The sequence below is a fragment of the Pseudorasbora parva genome, chromosome 16 (genome assembly GCF_024679245.1).
Source record: "Pseudorasbora parva isolate DD20220531a chromosome 16, ASM2467924v1, whole genome shotgun sequence".
Classification (NCBI taxonomy): Eukaryota; Metazoa; Chordata; class Actinopteri; order Cypriniformes; family Gobionidae; genus Pseudorasbora; species Pseudorasbora parva.
Genome location: NC_090187.1, coordinates 34,562,506 through 34,578,104, shown reverse-complemented (window position 1 = coordinate 34,578,104; position 15,599 = coordinate 34,562,506). Strand labels below are relative to the sequence as shown.

The 15,599-nt window shown below is 38.9% G+C and overlaps 1 protein-coding gene and 1 non-coding gene across 2 annotated transcripts in view; both read left to right on the top strand.

Moving 5' to 3' along the window:
- Positions 1-15,599, top strand: part of sf3b3 (splicing factor 3b, subunit 3) — a 29,627-nt gene that overhangs the window by 6,482 nt on the left and 7,546 nt on the right. The window contains exons 6-22 of the mRNA XM_067420453.1: positions 941-1,082; positions 1,782-1,894; positions 2,151-2,288; positions 2,678-2,781; positions 3,065-3,230; positions 3,733-3,828; positions 4,021-4,093; positions 5,108-5,259; positions 5,435-5,590; positions 5,681-5,836; positions 7,197-7,340; positions 9,011-9,133; positions 9,227-9,381; positions 9,977-10,151; positions 12,368-12,573; positions 12,799-12,955; positions 13,287-13,412. Of these exons, the coding sequence (XP_067276554.1) occupies positions 941-1,082; positions 1,782-1,894; positions 2,151-2,288; positions 2,678-2,781; positions 3,065-3,230; positions 3,733-3,828; positions 4,021-4,093; positions 5,108-5,259; positions 5,435-5,590; positions 5,681-5,836; positions 7,197-7,340; positions 9,011-9,133; positions 9,227-9,381; positions 9,977-10,151; positions 12,368-12,573; positions 12,799-12,955; positions 13,287-13,412 (2,382 nt within the window). The remainder of the gene's footprint in view (positions 1-940; positions 1,083-1,781; positions 1,895-2,150; positions 2,289-2,677; positions 2,782-3,064; positions 3,231-3,732; positions 3,829-4,020; positions 4,094-5,107; positions 5,260-5,434; positions 5,591-5,680; positions 5,837-7,196; positions 7,341-9,010; positions 9,134-9,226; positions 9,382-9,976; positions 10,152-12,367; positions 12,574-12,798; positions 12,956-13,286; positions 13,413-15,599) is intronic.
- Positions 1,620-1,697, top strand: LOC137043996 (small nucleolar RNA SNORD111). Its single transcript, XR_010898604.1, has one exon. It is a non-coding gene; the product is annotated as a small nucleolar RNA SNORD111 (small nucleolar RNA).

The following is a 15,599-nucleotide window of genomic DNA, read 5'->3' as shown; positions in this document are numbered from 1 at the left end:
GACAACTTTAACCGTATGTAGGTAACGTTACTGTGGCATGAGAAAGCCGTATGAAAGTGGCTGAAGCGAAACCAGCTGACGCCCGTTTCACACACTGTTTGCGCAGCGTGGTTTTTTCCATACCCATGTTAACAGATTAGGCTACAGTTTTCACACTGCACACAGTTTCGGCCGTCCGTGCGAAGTGCAGCGATCATTTCCACACCAAGTCTATTTTTTGCTGTGCTGGATGCGCTGAATTACAGTGACAGTGCGTTGTCTGCAATAAAACAAAAATGTATTGATGTGAAAATCAATGCTTCGATAAATGCATAAATCGAAAGTGTACTCTGTTTCAAAGTCAACACATGGCTTTTTGCCTAGGGTAATGCAAGGAAAATATAGTTTAGCATTAGGTAAACAAGTGAAATAATGTAGAGCACCCCGTTCTTGGAAGTTCTTTATGACCTGCAGGATTTCTTTTAAAAAGATTTTTAAAAAATGAAAGGAAAAAAAGAGTTGGCTGTTTTTGTCTGTTTTCATTTAAAATGTTTGTCATTTTAACATAGTCTATAGCCTGTTTCTAAAGTAGGTACTAGGCTGTATAAATATAAAGTAATGAATTTAATAAAACATTGTTTAACCTGTTAGGGTTATGTTGAGAATCACTTTTTTTTTCCCCCGTGGTGTTTTTCATGCACAAGATTTACATAAGAAGAAGGAGGCAATGGTGTTTGAGACTCACTGTATGTGATGTCCATGCACTGAACTTTTATTTCACTATGGCAAGGTTAATTCAATTTTTCATTCTAGGGCACCTTTAATTAAAAAATGTTGAGGTGTATTTGCATGGTGCCAATGTCCATGCTAAATAATTCGATCTTAGTTTTTCTTGGTTTTATAAATACCAGTGAGTTGGGTGGCTCATGTCTCTAACCAATAGTGTTTAATGGTTTTGCAGGAGGCAGATAATGATCCCACTGGAGAAGCTGCAGCAAACACACAACAGACTCTGACTTTCTATGAGTTGGACTTGGGCCTCAACCATGTCGTGCGCAAGTACAGCGAGGCACTGGAGGAACACGGCAACTTCCTCATCACAGGTTCTGACCTTTCAGAATGTCAAGATAGATTTACTTGCTAGATATGGAAAAACAAAATGTTGCAATCCCTTTAGCAGTTACACTTATCTAACACTTGTTGAAAATGTGTTGCAGTACATTTAGATTTACTACAGTAATACATTTTTAATGATCAAGGAAATTGCTTTTATTTAGAAGAAAGATGTAATATTAAATTGATCAAAATTAACAATAAAGACATTTTTATTTTACATGACAATTTCCAATTGTTTAATAATTTTCAAATTTTTTGAACTTCCTATTAATCAAATAATCCTAGACAACGCGTTTCCACAAAAAATAAAGCAGTTCACGTTTTCAACCTTAAATGTTTCTTGATATCAGCTTGGTTTTTTTATGATTTCTGAATGAAGGAACTTATTTGAAATCGTGATATATTTCATAATATTAATGTTTTACTGTATTTATTGTATTTGATCAGAATATTTTTAAAGATATTTTTAAGATTCAAAAATAAACAGTTTTGTAGATTAAAAAAGTAATGTTCTCCAGTCTGTTGTGTCAGAAATGATGAATATCTTCATGTCTCTTCTCTGACTGTTTGATGAAGAGAATGCTTTGATATCTGATCTTCATGGACTTAACATGGATCTTCTGATCTTTCAGAGGAGAAAAGTCTAGTTTTTGTGCTAATCTGATCTTTTCTACTGTCTGTCTTAGTTCCTGGAGGTTCGGATGGTCCCAGCGGTGTGCTCATTTGCTCTGAGAACTATATCACCTACAAAAACTTTGGTGACCAGCCGGATATCCGTTGCCCAATCCCACGCAGGAGGGTGAGTTTGTGATGTCTAGGATAATGCACTAAACATCAACTTGAGGTGTCTAAACAGCATCTTGATGGCTATTAGTATCGAAATGATGAGCTTTTCATGTCTCTTCTCTGACTATATATCTGGAGACACATAAAGACTTCTGATCACAATATTCATTTTGGACCTCATCTGGTTGTTTAGTTCTTAGTCATTGTTTACAGAATAGATTAAACGCAGATGTGACCACATTGCCTTTATTTTTCTCTGCATATTTTAGAATGACCTGGATGATCCTGAGAGAGGCATGATCTTTGTCTGCTCTGCCACCCACAAGACCAAATCCATGTTTTTCTTTCTAGCCCAGACAGAACAAGGCGACATCTTTAAGGTGACGCTGGAAACTGATGAGGAGATGGTGAGCACATAGAACTAAATACCCCGACTCTGTCATTGGTTTCTTTACCTTATGAACATTTAGAGTTGCAGCACTAGATTTATACAATAATAGAACCATTTGTACTGCAGAGAAAGGTGTGGAAACCACCGGGGGGGACAGGGCTCTGCTTAAAATTGCTTGCCTTTAAAGCAAATCCCATATGTGACATTGAATTGAATGCAGCATTGCAGGTTTATTAAAGAAACTGACAAGTAACTCAAGTGAAGTGAATGCTGTAATATAACATTAAAGTTTTTCCAATGAACTGAAGAGAGTATTCTGGTCTCTGAATCAATACACGAGAGGTTGAAATGCTGAAAAGTCATATGCCATGTATTTGGATTACATATTATCTGTTCATATTTTAGGTGACTGAGATCAGGATGAAGTATTTTGATACCATCCCAGTGGCCACAGCCATGTGTGTTTTAAAGACTGGCTTTTTATTTGTTTCTTCAGAGTTTGGAAACCAGTAAGTCACTATTCTATCTTTCACATTTTCTTTCACCTAATAATAAATGAATACTTCTGTTTCGGTGGCATTTCACCAAGTTTCAGTTGAATAACTAGATTACAGAAGCTGATGATAAGAGGGTGGAATGTGGGGCAGTAGTTTGTTACCTGAAACCTATGTGGTTTGAATGTAACCATACTTCTAATTTTTGGTTTAATCTGAAGCTTTTCATTAACCTGCATCGTTGGAAGCGTTGTGTTTCTTGGGAGTCTGAATCTAAAGCGTTGTTGTTGTTTTTTAGCTACCTATATCAGATTGCCCACTTGGGTGATGATGACGAGGAACCTGAGTTTTCTTCTGCCATGCCCCTGGAGGAGGGAGACACATTCTTTTTCCAACCTCGTCCCCTTAAGAACCTTGTGCTGGTGGATGAGCAAGAAAATCTTTCCCCCATCATGTCCTGCCAGGTGTGTGATTTATGTATTTTGCAATGAATTGTAATAAATTTGAAATCTGATGTTTATACTCAAGCTGGAAATTACTGATGGGAAGTGGGATTACAAGTTGGCATGAGAACAGATGTTTGGGAATGAGCGACCGCTTGGATAGCTGCCATATTGAACTTCTTTTTTTTTTTTCAGATTGCTAAGTGTTTAGTCAGATATCAAATTTATTTTTAATTTTATGGCCACCTGATATTACTCGATATTTAATTGAGCATGTGATAAATATTACTCAATATTTAATTGAGCAATATTTTTTATTACGCAATATTGAGTAATCTTTAATATTTCTCAATATTTAATTGAAATATTTAATAAATATTACTCAATATTTAATTGAGCATGTGAATGCTTCAGATTTTTTTTTTCTTTGTTGTTTTACATCAGTTTTCTTATGCAATGATGGAAACTGATGCCTATTTAGGAGGTGTTCAACCCATAGACAGTTTATTTATATTGTTTGCAGATTGCTGATTTGGCTAATGAAGACACCCCGCAGCTGTACGTGGCGTGTGGCAGAGGACCCCGATCTACACTGAGAGTTTTGAGACATGGACTGGAGGTTTGTGACGCTAGGAGTCACAATTCTGTGGCAGCTTTCGCAAGATAGTTGCAAAATGGAAATTTGACACCCAGTGCATCAAAGACAACCTACGCAACTTATGTGGTTTTGCAGTTCAGATTCTAAGTTTTTCCAGAGACTATTAATGTTTCAATGTGTTAAAGTGCTTTTTTCTTTTTTCTTTTTCTTCAGGTGTCAGAAATGGCTGTTTCTGAACTGCCTGGTAACCCCAATGCTGTGTGGACTGTCAGGAGACATGTAGAAGGTAAAGTATCTGCTCACATAGAGCATGTGTGCTTGCTCATGAACTCTGTTTCTCTGGGGGGGAGGGGGGTGATTTAGACATGTCACTTCCTTAGCAGGAAGGAAATCTAGGAATGCATTTAAACCCTTTAACATTTTGACTGTTTACAACAAGAAAAGTAATAGTGGCATATTGGCTTCTCAGAGTCCTGCAGGGCCACATAATGATTCCTATGTGCTCAGTTCTTATTGTAAGGGCTTGCATGCATAGACAAGTACATTCTAGGTTCTCCCCTTGAAACTAAGTTTTTCAGCATGCTCTCACTTGTAAGTTTTTTTTATACAGTCATATTCTGCTGGGTGTATCAACAATTACAAGGAGATTTGCTTGGCATGAATAATGGGCCTTCAGCTGTCGCTGTCTGCCAGATATTTCTCTGAAATCATGTGATTGCTATTAGAATTGTTTTTGGCTTGTGCGTGCATCTTGAGCTCTGCAAGGTTTATTCTGTGGTCTGTGTATTTGAGTGTTTGAGGGAATAAGTTTCATTTTGACTACAGTCTTGTGAGAGGCAAGCAAGTAGTGCACAATGGTTTCATTATCAATAGGGCCTCGTTCACTTCAGATTGTTTATATACGCTACAAAAAGAGATTTTAACATAAAAATTTACATTTTCATTTGCTCACACATGAACGAATGATTTATTGAATTGGAAAGTCAAGATTTATTACATCCCTTATGGGCAATTTAAATGCAGCACAAATCAATACAACTGACACATACAGTACATCTTAAAAGCAATAATAATGTAGAATATACAAAAGTATATTAAATAAAAATTACCTAAGAAATTCCTTTAGGACTGTTTAACAATCAAATTGCACAGTATTTTGCATCTTTGGTAAGCTATAACGACAATGACAACTATTTTGTCACCTTGTTATATTGGTTTGCATTTATGGTTAGTTTGCCCATATGTGGCTGAAGTTTCCAACCAAAGAATTGTTTGAATATTGTGGGTTTCCTGTTCACAGATGAGTTTGATGCCTACATCATTGTGTCATTCGTTAACGCCACCCTGGTGCTTTCGATTGGAGAGACTGTGGAAGAAGTGACAGACTCTGGCTTCTTGGGCACAACACCCACCCTGTCCTGCTCATTGCTTGGGGAAGATGCACTTGTGCAAGTGAGCAATGTCTCCCTGACCCATATGCATTCACAATATATACCACTGAACCTTGTTTGTTTGTTAAATTATACTCTGATCTCTGTGTTTTTGCCAACAAGTAGAGGCAATTATGCTTATAAAATGTTCCCTTATTTTCTTGTTTGAATGGATTTTTTTCATTTGTTGGGTAAAGGTCTATCCCGATGGGATCCGTCACATCCGTGCAGATAAGAGAGTAAATGAATGGAAGACTCCAGGGAAGAAGACAATTGTCCGATGTGCTGTCAATCAGAGGCAGGTGGTCATTGCTTTGACTGGAGGAGAACTGGTCTACTTTGAGATGGACCCGGTATGTTGATGGTCATTTATTTATCTTGCGTTGTCACCTGAATTCTCTTCAGTTTGATTTCTTTCCACTAATTATTTTCTCTCTTTACAGTCTGGACAGTTGAATGAATACACTGAAAGGAAGGAGATGTCTGCAGATGTGGTGTGCATGAGTTTGGCAAATGTGCCCCCTGGTGAACAGCGCTCTCGTTTCCTTGCTGTCGGATTGGTGGACAATACTGTCCGTATCATCTCCCTGGATCCATCCGTAAGCTACTATTTGTTCATCCATTGTCAGCTGATTTGGGCATCAAACAAAGATTCCTGTCACTGGCCCTCACGGGCGTACATGTTGGCGCAAGATTATGCTTCCACTCCTCTCACCGCCTGATTTATGAAGCTGTGTGCACCTCTGCAATCCAGGTGTACGCAATACCTGCCCTTGATAAATGCCGCGGCTGAAATCGATCGTCATTAGAATAGCACGCCCCTATATATTCAAGTCTCCACCTCCCCCACGCCCTCATTTTACGCCATGGACACACGGAAGACGGCAAAGAAGCGAAAAAAATTTAGACGTGGAGATCGGGTGCGTCTCAATCATCTTACTAGTCCACTAGTCAGGGCACTGCTTAGGACATAAGTCAATGGGCTGACTCCCTGATTAGTGCCCTGACTACTGAACTAGGGAGATGATTGACCATCACCAGGGAAGTGGAAAAAAACGAAATTGTTTTATTTGGGAGTTTAAAGAGTGGGATTAAAAGCACTCACAAAAACAAAATATGGACCCAAATTACGAGTAGGCCTACTGTTAATAGTGTGGGGGTTCAGAAGCGCACTCCAGCAGTTTAAATAGCTGTTTGGATGAGAAAATTATCACAATGCATTATTTTACAGCACGTGTTTTGAAACGATTAGCATTTAATTTCGTATCACGGCCCATCTATTGGGGTGTACAATAGTGATGATGTGATGTGGAGTAGCCTACCATTAATTCACATTAATTATTTCATGACAATTTGTAAGATTCTTTTTATTATTATTATGATTTTTATTATTAATGATGCTTATTGTTATTTAGAAGAATGTCGTTATTATTTCATTATTATTATTATTAATATTTAAAAGAAGAAGAATGTAATTTGTATTATTTTGTCAGTCTGAATTATTCAGTCCCAGTCTGTGCGCAGCTGCCGCACAGGCTCGCAACTGGAGGAATACATCAAATGCTTTGGTAGCCTATAGTCACACACATTAAACATTGAAGTCTACGTTGCACAAAAATAAACACTGAAGTTTATAATTACTATGTTGTTGTTGTTTTTTTTACAGTGGGTCATAATATAGCATATCTTTGTCAATGCGTTTTGTTGTTAGGAATTGTTTTTCTGCGCATTTTCGCACTAACTCCAAACATGCGTACACCACCTCCTGAGCTGGCGTAGGATTTGAGCGTGCCCAATGTCCATATTGATAAATCTCAAAGTCACCGTGGGTTTGGGTGTACGCAAGGTGTACGCTGGAAATTTGGTGTACACACTTTTGATAAATGAGGGCCACTGTGCCCACTGAGCGATTGCTTTAACCATCCATTTTGTAAAGTGTGGGATGTCTTTGTTGCACAGGACTGTCTGCAGCCATTGAGTATGCAGGCTCTTCCGGCCCAGCCAGAGTCTCTTTGTATTGTTGAGATGGGTGGCGTGGAAAAACAAGATGAACTTGGAGAAAAAGGCACCATTGGCTTCCTATACCTTAACATTGGCCTGCAGGTAAGAATCTCTTTGGGTTGATAACACAGGTTTTAGGTCTATTTCTCACTAGTGTCAAAACAGGAAATGCATCACTTTTCTTTTGTGTATTTGAGCAAGGGATGCAACCCTTTGCTTTGCCCTATTTGTTTTTCACTCACAATCCTTCTTATAATGCATAATAAAGTAATAACTTGTATTTGATCTGTGAAGTTCAGCAATTTTACAGTTTAGAATGTTACAGTAGACTTTCCAATTCAGATTTTTTCCCCTCTATCTGGAGGCATATTCAAAACTCCAGTCATTTAGTCTGCTTAAACCCCACCCTTTTCTTACAATTACATCTCTCATTAAGATCTGCTTGCATCCAATCAACAGAAATATATAAAAGTACTATATTTCAAATGTGATTTGTAATAATGCATGGTCCCATGGCATGACATTTTTATTTTGAGATTTTTCAACATTAATATGAATTTCCCTAGCCTGAATATTGTCCCCAAGTGGCTAGGAATTTTGATCGGTGTAAACAGAGTTCAGGCTGTCTTTCTCTGCCTTTGAGAAAATGAGAGCTCAGACGAGCCGATCTTGAATTCTCCTGTTATGAAGTCATACCAGAAAAGGTTTCCTCCCCTTCCTCTGCTTTGCCCGCCCAGAGAATTGGTAGAGAATGGATTTAGTTTATCAGTCGTGATGTTGGCACAGGCTTTACCATATGGTTTCGATAGCACTGCCACAAACAGTGAGTAAGTTGTGCCTGTGTTCATTAATGCCTGATCTGTGTTCATTAATGTGTTCATTAATGCCTGATCTGGGATCAGTGAGTTCTGATGTGTAGCTAAATTATTCATGTTCACACAGACTTTCTTTCTAAATCGTTTAATACTGTCAGTCCCGTTGATGACCGCCTTGATGCATCAGTGAATCAAGCCAGTGACTAAAACAATCAACTTCACATTGTTTCTGTTAGTAGCATGAAACAAATCTGTTATTTAAATTATTAAACTACAGAAAGCGTTCAAAGAACACTCTTTATAATGCTCGGATATGTCAATCACATATATCTGCAGTGCATACTTGTCCAAACTGCGGTTTGAATGACGCTGTGCTCAACAGAAGCTCTTACTGTATTCATGTTGTGTGTTTGCTGTTAGCTGTGGTGTTAGCTCGCGCCGGACTAAACTACGCCTCCTATGCATGTAATCTCATTTCAAATGCAAAGATGTCAGCCAATCACAACTGTGGGTGTTTTCACTGAAGTCTCACAGCAGACACGCCCCTTGAAACAGAGCATTCCAGCCAGAGGGCTTATATCAGTATAGAAAAAATGCCTTTTATTTCTAAATTGAATTTTTTTTTAATGTAAAAACCATACTAACAATATAAGTACACCTCAGGAAACATTATAAAATAATAAAAAAAGCCATGCCTGGGACCTTTAATGGAAGGTACACTATTGTGAGCACTCCTATAACCTTAAAAGGCATGTGGGGGTGTTAAAAGGCCTATGTTCTTGTGCCTTATCTTTCCTCACCATACACATCACAAGATCACTTTAAGCATGCCATTAGGAACAGAGCCTTTGAAAAGAAACGACAACAAAACTGCAATGTGACTCCCTTTCCTGTTACTTGATGAAAACTTTCCTGGACATTCCATTACTTCTTACTATAATCAGACCTTTGTTTTAGAACGGAGTATTACTGCGTACTGTTTTGGATCCAGTGACCGGGGACCTGTCTGATACTCGAACTCGGTATCTTGGCTCTCGTCCCGTCAAGCTTTTCAGAGTCCGGATGCAGGGCCAAGAAGCTGTGAGTCACATCTGCGTTTTATGTCTTTTGCTGTGTCGCAGAGCTTACCTATTTGCTGACTGTCATGTGATTATTATTTTTTTAACTGCACAGGTTCTGGCCATGTCCAGTCGTTCCTGGCTGAGTTACTCATACCAGTCTCGTTTCCACCTGACCCCACTGTCATATGAAACCTTAGAGTATGCTTCAGGGTTTGCTTCTGAACAGTGTCCTGAGGGTATTGTTGCCATTTCCACCAACACACTGAGGTAAATGCATGCACTCATACTGTGTATACAGTACATTATCTGCACATTGTAAAACTTCAGATTTATGAGACTATTAATGTCAAGCATATTGTGGTTGGTTTTCATAGATATCAGTTCCAGTTGTTGGTCCTTTTAATGTGTGAATACTAATTTCCCAGTGCTCTGATACTGATTTAGAAGTAAATGTTTAAATTAAACTAATGTTGGTCATAAAAGTTCTGTCCTTCTGCCTATTCCTGTTTGTTACATTTTGGGGGTAAAATATGACTGAGATTTAAATGTTTGCTTTAGTTGTAATTTAGGAAAAGCTTTATCACTGTAAAATCGGTGAACATTTCCTGTTTGTATTGGAGGTCTGTACGAGTTGCCCTTTTTAGCTAGATGACCTTTTATATCTAAATGTTTTGAGATTTATCACTATGTCAGCTGCTGTTTTATCAGTAGAGGTCTGATTCTGCCAAATTACAGCCAGGAAACGGGAGTTTCCCCCCCCCCCCCCCCCCAAATTAAATACTTTAACGGTTTTATTATTATTATAATAGCTCTTCCTTTAAATTAACTGCATGCCTGTCTTGCCTTCTCATCCCTCCCTCAGAATTTTGGCTCTTGAGAAACTGGGTGCCGTCTTCAACCAGGTGGCATTCCCACTGCAGTACACTCCTCGCAAGTTTGTCATCCACCCTGAAACTAACAACCTAATCCTGATCGAGACAGACCACAATGCCTACACTGAAGCCACCAAAGCCCAGCGCAAGCAGCAGATGGCTGAGGTTAGTTAACCTGACCTTCACAGGGCAACATTGAAGGGATAGTTCACCAAAAAATTGCTATCAAGTTGTTCCAAACCTGTTTGAATTGTAAGGCCGCCCAAATCGTCCCAATTGAGGCTAACGATTGGTGGGTGACGGTTGCTGCGCGTTCGATCTTTTCAGCTGGGAAAAGGGATTTTATTCCAATTCCTCATTATCTGACTCCATTTAATCATAATTTAGAATTTAGGTTAGAATGCCAATTGGTTATTTGGTCATATATTTAATAGTTTAACTAGGCTACACATTTAATTATTCCGTTTAACCCTTTGTTGAAATTATGCCCGTTCGTAACCTGAATAATTCCAGAGCAAGTCAGAATCAATCAAAGTGTAACAATTTATTAGCAGTCAGGTAAATGTATAATGCCAATTACATAATCAATTCAAAGGTAGCCTAATCCATATAACATCAAATACTCTGAAGTAAAGAATGTAATATGTACCTGACTTCTGAAAATTACATAATGCTGGCTATCTTGAAATGTTCAGCATTATGGGCTGCTCTGACTACAGATTCGAGCCATGAGCTCTTTGTAACATTGCCATAAATACCCAGACCAAATGCAAAAACTCTTTCAAATGGAAACAAGTTCACAATGGGAATTTGCATTAGTCAAGTCCTATAGATTTGTGTTGATGAGAGGCCAAATGGCTGAAAACCAAGGCAAGATATCTTAAAACTCTTCAAACATTTATGGTGTTCTAGTTTACTTCTGTGGAGTTGCGATATTTGTACCTGTCGCATTTCAAATGATATCAAACGCATATAATATTTTATTGTGAGGTTTGACATTGTAACTAAGAGATTTAAGGTGCATTTCAGGTGATCTCAATATGAGGGGAAGCAGGAGTTTGGGGGAAGTTTCATGTGAAAAAAAAGGGCATGTAAATTAGTGACATTCAAAGATGGTTCACTCAGTGTGATGTCGTCAACGACGGAGACACTAACTGTATGAATGAGTTCAGATGCTAATTTCCTTTTTCTCAGAGTCCTTGTTCCTTGATTAGACATTTCGGCATCCGCTAGTTTTTTCAGCCTTACAGAATTTTACTAGATGTTTTGAAGAATATGGGTAATCAAACAGTTGATGCGCCCCACTGACTTCCAAAAAAATACTATTGAAGTCAACGGGGCCCATCAAACCTTTGGTTACCAGTTTTCTTCAAAAGATAATCTGTTGTGTTCAGCAGAAAAAATAAATTATGGTTTTGAACAACTTGTGGGTGTGAGTAAATGATGAGAGAATTGTCATTTTTGGGTGGACTATCCCTTTAAGAATCAAAGCTTCTTTTAATCTCCTCTGGAATTTTTTTCCCATATCTCCATGTATCGTTCTGTTATTTTCTGTCTGACTCATACACTCATTTTCCCAATCTTTTCACTTGTCGGAAGTTGTCAGTCATGTCTATTTTGCGGCGACCTCATCATGACGTGTGTTTGCAAGGGTAATTCCACGTTGCTGAGCCGTAAAAGTGACAAGTGCTGTAAAATGTGCAAACCCTGGTTACTGTGGTGGTCCCTCGATTAATCATATTTAAGCAGTCCTGCCGGTGTTTGCCTATCTTGTAAGAATATACAGTCCGCAATTGTGGTGTAAAATGACTGCTTCTGAATGTATTGCTTAACATTAAGTTCTCCTTGTTTATCTGTACATTTTCTTAAAAAGATTGTTATATACACTGTTGCCAAACGTTTGTGGATGGCCTCTTATAATTAAGGGGTTTGGTTTGGCTCTTTAATTTCAGTGGAGATGAATTGTAATGCTACTACATAGACAAGTGCCCTCCATGAACTGTTGCCACAACGTTGGAAGCACAAAATTCTCTAGTATTTAATTCTATTTCAGCATGACAATGCCTCTGTGCACAAAATAATTGAGTGGTTTTTGTGTGTAAGAACTTAACTGGCCTCCTCAAGCCCAGACCTGAACCCCACAGACCTCCTTTGGGATGAATTTAAACTTGGTGACCTACACCAGAGCCTGAGCTCTCTGGTGTTCACGTCTGAATGGGAGCAAATGCTTACATCCATTTTCCAACTTGGTGATATGCCTGTTAGGGGCTAATTAATGCCAGTTGTTTGAAAATTAGGTGATGAACCAGGATTTAAAGGGTGTACACTTATTTTTAGCCGTATAATGTGTCATACATTTTTTTTCTTCTTCTGCTCTACAGGAGATGGTGGAGGCAGCGGGGGAGGATGAAAGAGAGCTGGCTGCAGAAATGGCAGCTGCATTTTTGAATGAGAACCTCCCAGAAGCCATCTTTGGGGCACCTAAAGCAGGTTCTGGGCAGTGGGCCTCACTAGTACGCATGATCAACCCCATCCAGGGCAACACACTGGACCTAGTGCAGCTGGAGCAGAATGAGGCAGCTTTCAGGTAAGGAAGCTGAATTATGGATTAAAGGGGAAATGTTGGACAAACCGTATAACATGGACTTGAAAGCAGACTCGCACTTAGGTTTTCACTGCAAAATTCCTTTGCAATTCTATTATTTGATCATAATTTATAAATTGCGATGATCACAAGTGACCAGCATTAAGCTAGTTTTTTCCATGTTCCATCCATTTCTCTGATCTTAGTCCCTCTTTGTGTCTTTGTCAGTGTGGCTGTATGTCGCTTTTCCGGTGGAGGCGATGACTGGTATGTATTGGTGGGGGTTGCCAGAGATATGATACTAAATCCGCGCTCCGTTGGTGGAGGATATATTTATACCTATCGCCTAGTTGGAGGTGGAGACAAACTGGAGTTTTTGCACAAGGTGAGTGGAACAGGAAATTACTTTGTATGAAACTACTGATTGGTCTCATGTGTTAGCTAGGGCTCAAGAATGTGGAATTCCCCACAAATCATTAAATGTGCCTTAGAACTCCATTTAAGCTTAGCAAATCACAAAATCGAGCTTTATGGTGTAGATGTTAAGTCCACTGCCCAAAGCCATGTTTTTACTGTTTATGGTCTAGTTAAATGTTTAATGATTCTTTAATCAAGCTGCATACCAAAACCATACGTTAAAAGGTCTAGGCTTTTCTGATCAGCTTTCTTTAAAACAAGATTTGAAATTGTATTAAGACATGGGTTCTGATTGACAGACACCTGTGGAGGACGTTCCCCTGGCTATCGCTCCCTTTCAGGGACGAGTGTTGGTTGGAGTAGGCAAGCTCTTGCGTATTTATGATTTGGGAAAGAAGAAACTTCTCCGCAAGTGTGAAAACAAGGTGAGGAATCACAGAATCACAGAAACTCAAACACTGAATAATATAAAAAATAATGTAAAGGACTTACTACTCTTGCAAGCATAACCACATGAAAAACATTGAAACAAGTTTATACCACAAAGTTTGACAGTCATTATATAGGGTGTAGAGTTCTTCACTGCAGTGTTCATTAGTTCACTTCCAAATGAATATTTCCTGATCACATACAGTATCTCACAAAAGTGAGTACACCCCTCACATTTCAGCAGCCATTTTAGTATCTCTTCTCAAGGGACAATAAAATATATATCCAAGTTTCATTTCTGTAGTAGAGTTGTCAGTGCTCTGCTTGTATAGCAGTATAGATTTACTGTACTCTGAGTTCACCCTAAGTGATCATGGTTCTACGTTGATTAACTATGCAAAGCCATGTCCTACTCATCACGTTCATGTTTTTGTCGTATTGATAAGGCCATACAAATTAGTGTATCTTGCATTAGAGCAGTTAAAATGAGGTGTTTTGAGTACAATTCTCTCATACTGACCACTGAGTGTTTGACATTGAACGTCATGGAAAAGAACTCTGAGGATTTTAAATAGAATTGTTGCTCTCTCCACAAAGATAGCCTAGGCTATAAGAAGATGGGTAACACCCAGAATCTCAGTTGCAGTACTTGGGTCATAGAGGTTTTCTACGACCTTGCAAGGGTCGATCAGAAAAATTGAGCCCTCTTGCCAGGTGAGTCAGGTGCAGAAGCTTGTTTTAAAAAACAGACGCATGAGTGCTTTAGAAGTTGCAGGAGCTGAAGGTCCGCTTGTCAGTGCTCAGATCATACGCCACACTGCAACAAGTTGGTTTGGTTGACTGTCGTCCCAAAAGGAAGCCTCTTCTGAAGCCAGCTCACAAGAGGACCTGCAAACAAGACATCCTGTCCAAGAGCATGTATTACTGGTATCATGCCCTGTGGTCTGATGAGATTGAGCACCTGTTAAGCATCCTCAAGGGGAAGCATGTGTCTAATATACAGCAGCTCCATGATGTCATTATGGACAAGTCGAAGAGGATCCCAGCAACAACCTGTGCAGCTCTGGTGTATTTCACGCCCAGGTGGATTAAAGCAGTGCTAGATAACAATGGTGCTTACAAAAAATATTGACACTTTGGACACAGTTTTGACATGTTCATTTAGGGTGTGTAATTTTATTCCCAGCTATTTTAACAATAATGACTATGTTACAGTAAATCTATACTGCTATACAAGTAGCACAATGACTGCTCTAAAGTATATCTAAGTTTAATTTCTATAGTATTGTCCCATGAGAAGATACACCGAGGGGGTTGCTGAAATGTAAGGGATGTACTCACTTTTGTGAGATCTGTCTGTCCGTGTGTGCCCAAATGGAAGAATAAATAAAGTTTACATTACCTCCACAGTGGTTGCACCCGTCCTCGACCACGGAATGGCATTTTTCTTCAACCGGCCCCGCTGTGTTGTCTGTATGAGTTAGTCAAGTGTTTGCTGCAAATTTTCACATTCTGTTGCCACAATTCGGAAAGGCACTAGGGATTGCACCCACTAATTGAACTTAATACTCTGTCATGATGCTTTAAGCTTGATGGCGACTAGTCGCTGGCCTATAGAGGGCGCAACAGGATAAACAATTTCCTGACACGCAGGCTCAGTTTTGAACAGTTAAAAATGACAAATTAATGCATACTCCGAGAGCTCTCCACAAGACATGTTTCATTACCATCTGGATGCTCAAAATTGATCGGGAGAATGCACGCTTATTGTACACGTAAGTAAATCATCGCGCTAAACTTCGTGCTGCATTGCAACGCACACATATAGCCGATTGCACATCATGCAGAGATTGCGCGCCTCATACAACCATTCAGTAGCACAGAAATGTATCAACACTGTTCTGTGATTTATCAATAAAATAGCTTAGAAACTGAAAAGTTCTAGCATGTATTTCTTGATAACTAAAACTCACAGCTTCACTATTAATAGAGAGATGCACGCTGCCAGGTAGAATTAATTTATACACAATCACTTTCTAATGCATTCATATACATGTAATCTTTAATGTGCTACTTTATCTGTATCTTATTCAGAACAAGCAGAAATCTGTGAGAAATATAACGACCATAAGACAAAACAACTGATACAAAAGCTTTTATGTAGGAGCAATAACCTAATGGGC